Source organism: Odontomachus brunneus, unplaced genomic scaffold (assembly GCF_010583005.1).
Source record: "Odontomachus brunneus isolate Ranch 3 - 2012 unplaced genomic scaffold, Obru_v1 Obru_scaffold_146, whole genome shotgun sequence".
NCBI lineage: Eukaryota > Metazoa > Arthropoda > Insecta > Hymenoptera > Formicidae > Odontomachus > Odontomachus brunneus.
The window spans coordinates 668587-673399 of NW_022639596.1; the positions used below are offsets into that span (position 1 = coordinate 668587).

General features: G+C 32.2%; 1 protein-coding gene across 1 annotated transcript in view; it reads right to left on the minus strand.

The window, feature by feature from the left end:
* Positions 1-4813, minus strand: part of LOC116850492 — a 114745-nt gene that overhangs the window by 54598 nt on the left and 55334 nt on the right. Inside the window, exons 4-5 of the mRNA XM_032828820.1 lie at positions 975-1153; positions 557-894 (exon numbers count right to left, since the gene is read on the minus strand). Of these exons, the coding sequence (XP_032684711.1) occupies positions 557-894; positions 975-1153 (517 nt within the window). The remainder of the gene's footprint in view (positions 1-556; positions 895-974; positions 1154-4813) is intronic.

A 4813-nucleotide genomic window follows, 5' to 3' on the forward strand; every position in this document is an offset into this window, starting at 1 on the left:
TATATATATATATATATATATATATATATATATATATATATATATATATATATATATATATATTTTATAGGATATCCTATAATATACTAGATGAAGCGACTTGCTGGTGTGCAGATAAAATTTGTTCAACTGAACACAAAAGTCCTCTATACAGTTATATAAATAAGCACGTAAAATTTTGAATGATTAATTATAAAAATTTATGTATGATCATGTATAGTAAAATACAGTGGTAATAATATTCTGTTATATGCTTATATATTAAACTTGTAATTAAGTCAAACTAAACAAAAAATTGCTTTATCATTTTGTAACTAACTATACAGATTTTGAAGTTACTAATTAAAAAAGATTGATGAATAATTGTGCGTAATCATTTGCTAATTTTCTTTAATTGGTAATTAAAAAATTTACAGGATTATTTGCAAAATAATATTAGACTTTTTATTCAGTTTAACAAGTTTTACATGTACACGAACGGATATGCACATTACATCAAACACCTTCTACAATTATTTTAAACTTGTATGATATATAACGTACAATAATGACATACCTTATAATGGTCCTCTGCTTTTTTCCATTGTTCTTCGCTCAGATCAAGCGTCCCGAAAGTTTGTCTTGCATAATGGATAAGTGCTGGATCATTCCGTGAAATCTTCGTAAGCATCGGATTCTTGGATTTAACATGCTGCCTCTTGGACGGAGAGGGTATTATAACGGCGGGTTGTCCGATTTGTCCCGGTATAGCTATACCAGGCTGAGAAAATACAGCACTTGGTCTAGTATTGGAAGATACATTTGTTTCTGCAACTAGAAGCTTAGTGTCGGCGTCACCCCAGCGACTACGTCTTCTCCTTTTACGTTCTTCTTTATTATCATCTCTCAGTTGATCTGTTACGTAAAAACGTACATATCAAATATAATTATGTAACTAATTGAATATAATCACTGCATATTTAAATTTCACTTACCAGGTATTGCATTGTGCTTCTGGGACTTATCTATGTCATCATTGTCACTGAGTGCTTCTTCAGGACAATAAAGCTCAGCACCGCTGTTCTTTTTATCCTTATCCGGTTTCTCGGAACGTAATTTCGAAACCAATCCCCTGTACTGGAGATACGCTGCACTTTGCTTTTGGTGCAGAAACCTTGATTAAAATAATACTTAAAACGCTGTCTAATATAACATGTACTCCTAGATATAATACTTTCATAGAAAAGATTTAATGTTAATATAAAAATAAAATAAAAAAATTAAATTGATAACCGTATGTAATGTATAAACGTTAAAAACTAGAAATAGTATAAAATTATAGAAGTACATATATTCTAAAAAATGTTATAATTCAAGAAACGTGCAATAAAGTTTTTATAGTATTGAAATGGTATAGATATTGTTTTATTCTTAACTAATTTTCGTAATAGAAGATTTCAAGTTATTCGAACATCATAGAATTTACGCAGATTTTTTTAATTAGCAGAAACAAGATAACATTTTTGGATAGTTCTAATATGAAAAAAAAACTTAAAAACATTTATACTGAATCGTAGAAATATGTATGACATATATGTTTGTATATGTGTGTGTAAACAGGGGTTTTGGATATAGGTATCCGATCACTCATGTGCAGGTAAAACTCATTAAACTGAATTGAAAAATTGTACATCACTTTGTATATTATCATAGTAATTATTGCAATATCAATAAAAAAATATCAGTTAATCAATGCGCGCGATGGGATGAGACGAGTTTTGTATGATAATCTAAAGTGACACGTTTTGAACAGGTTTTCTAGCAATAATTAATATAAGCATGTGGTCTCAGATTAACGCGTGTAACGTAGGACTGTGCTGTTCATTATGTTACTACGTCTTTCACTTTTATCTGATCTTCAACATTGCTAGGAAATAATAAAAAGGCCCTAGGCACGTCTCTTCAAATTCAAACAGAGCTTATCCTACCGTATCGCACGCACTTGTTCACCAATTTTCGAAAAAATGTATATATAAAGAATGTCTCAGAACAATCGTTGAAGCTCTCATGGAGGCATAGTACGGATTAAGATAAACATAAAAGTCTTATACCGTTTTGTAATATTTGTAATAATTATCGAGATATTAATTTTAAAAAATTTTTGAATGATTATGCGAAATATGGTAGATAAATTGTTTAACTAATGACTATGTCTGTCATGCTTATACATATGTTTATATATTAAATCAAACTAAACAAAAAAGTTCTCTACCATTTTCCTAATAATTTTATAGGTTTTTAATTATTAATTAAAGAAGATTGGCAGATGCTTGCAATAATATATTAATATTATCTAATTAATAACTTTAATTATTATCTTGATTATTATTGCAAATATCGCAAAACGGTACACATATTTTTATGTTCACCTCGATCTATTTTACGTTCCCACAAAAATTGCATAGGAAAATTTGGAATACCCTGTATAAATATATATATATACGCAAAAAATACAAAATCACATGTAAAGCTAGAGCACGTCAATATAAACACGAGGACTTTGGCATGTTGCAAACAACTACTTAAAATTCTGAGATATTAATGAAAAAAATTGACGAACAAGAGCGCGTACTGTTGTGTTACTAGGTTCTATAAACGCAAAATCTCATTAAAAAATGGCTGAAATGCAACTGTTTCTTACAAGTAGTTTTTCAAGTGTTCCACGCTGATTTCTTTCATCTTTTGGAATCTGATTCAAGAATCCAAAATGTGATAATTGATACTAAAAAATAGCTCAGTATTACTTAAAGCACTTATACAGTGTGTTTTCTTTTGAATGATATAAGAAAGTATGATAAAATATCTCGCGAACAATGCCTTTGCGAAGAAAATATTCTAAACAAAAGTTGCTTAGTTTCAAGGGATACATAAGATGATGACCCGGTAAACATCGACTTTAGGGGAGACAACTCCAATGACCTTGATCTTGATAATGTTGTCAAGGTCATCGTCCTGAGTAGCATGCAAAAGGTTTTAGTCATCGCTCGTTGTTTATTAAAAAATTATTGACAAAAGAAGATTGAAAAATATAGCAGATTATATAGTATATATTATAGTACTATATAAATAGTACATGTATATGCGCGGGGGAAGGGCTCTGCACTTCCTCCCCAAAAAACTAACCTTAACCTATTTATTGAAGTATAATAAACTATACACGTATATACGCAACGCAATCTTTACATTTTTATACGGTAATTATTCAGTTTAGGCCCCTTACTTCCGATTTCGATGAAAGTAGGCTCAATCAATGCGTTTTTGCACGAGAAACAACTTTTTTATTTGACAAAATCGTTGCTCTCTACTGCGAAGCGAGATATTAATTGGCAAAGTTAACGGTACATTAGGTTAGGAAATCTGTCACAACGACGATATGTCTGTTTCTAGTCGTGTGACTGGGGAGCTACATTCCTCAGACGACCCGCACCGCGGCGACGAGGGGGGGGGGGACGCAGTCTGTTGTGCTAAAGCTATAAATAAAAAGTTATAAAGAAAATAAATTTCGCAAATACGATATAGTTTGTTCACACTATACATATGAAATGTATATACCTTAGAAATGTTATAAAAAAAGATGTATTTTCTAAAAAGTGAGAATTTCTCACAAAAGACTATGATTCCCCCCCGCGGTGCGGGGGGTCTGGGGACTGTAGCCCCCCAGTCACACGGTTAGGAACAGGCACCTTTTTATTAATACGCGTATATATGTGTATTGTGTATATTTATATGTGCACATCACAGATGTCTATACTAAACTAGATTGCTAACATACCATCATTACATGTAACATGGCTTGTGTCCGATAGAGTTTCCAGTGTATGTGAGAAAATGGCCGCTACCGTCACATATTTTCACTACGTTTAGTCATAAAATTCTTTTGTTAAAAATGAGTAGAGCAAATAACATCCATACCATCTGTTTCTGTTGCGGCAATTTTTGATGCAACTCAGGAAGCAAATTGAGCGCAGACTGACATCAGATTGACATCAGATTCAAGCAGACCCTGTCGTCAGTTCCATAGTCATCTATCGAACCCATTGATTTCTAACCATACCTGGATAGTGCACGCCTTTGTTCTCGAGCGGTCAGAAAGAGATAGTTGAGTGGGGACGGTGTACCCTTGTCTAACCAACTTGAGGTACCACGTGACTCAATGTACCCACTCTAAAAACATTAACCTCCACACACATTTTCCATACATTGAAACAGTATATTTATATATAATATATAGAATATCTCACACTGTCCTCCGGGCATTTTGTAGGGACGTAGAACAGGTTGAGGTGAACATAAAAGTCCTGTACCGTTTTGCGATATTCGCAATAATTATCGAGATATTAATTGTAGAAAATTTGTAAATGATCATGCAGAATATGGTAAATGAGTTATAGTAGCAACGACTGTCGTCGTGTACTTATACTTTAGGTCAAATCGAACAAAAAAGTTCTCTACCATTTTCCAAATAATCACATAGATTTTTAATTATTAATTAAAGAAGATTATTGCACGATTTTGCGTGATAATGCACTCATCTTCTTTAATTAATAATTAAAAATCTATGTGATTATTTGCAAAATGGTAAAGGACTTTGTTCAATTTGACCTAAAGTATAAGTACACGACGGCAGTCGTCGCTATTATAACTCATTTACCATATCCTGCATGACCATTCACAAATTTTCTACAATTAATATCTCGATAATTATTGCGAATATCGCAAAACGGTACAGGACTTTTATGTTCACCTCAACCTGTTCTACGTCCCTACAAAATGC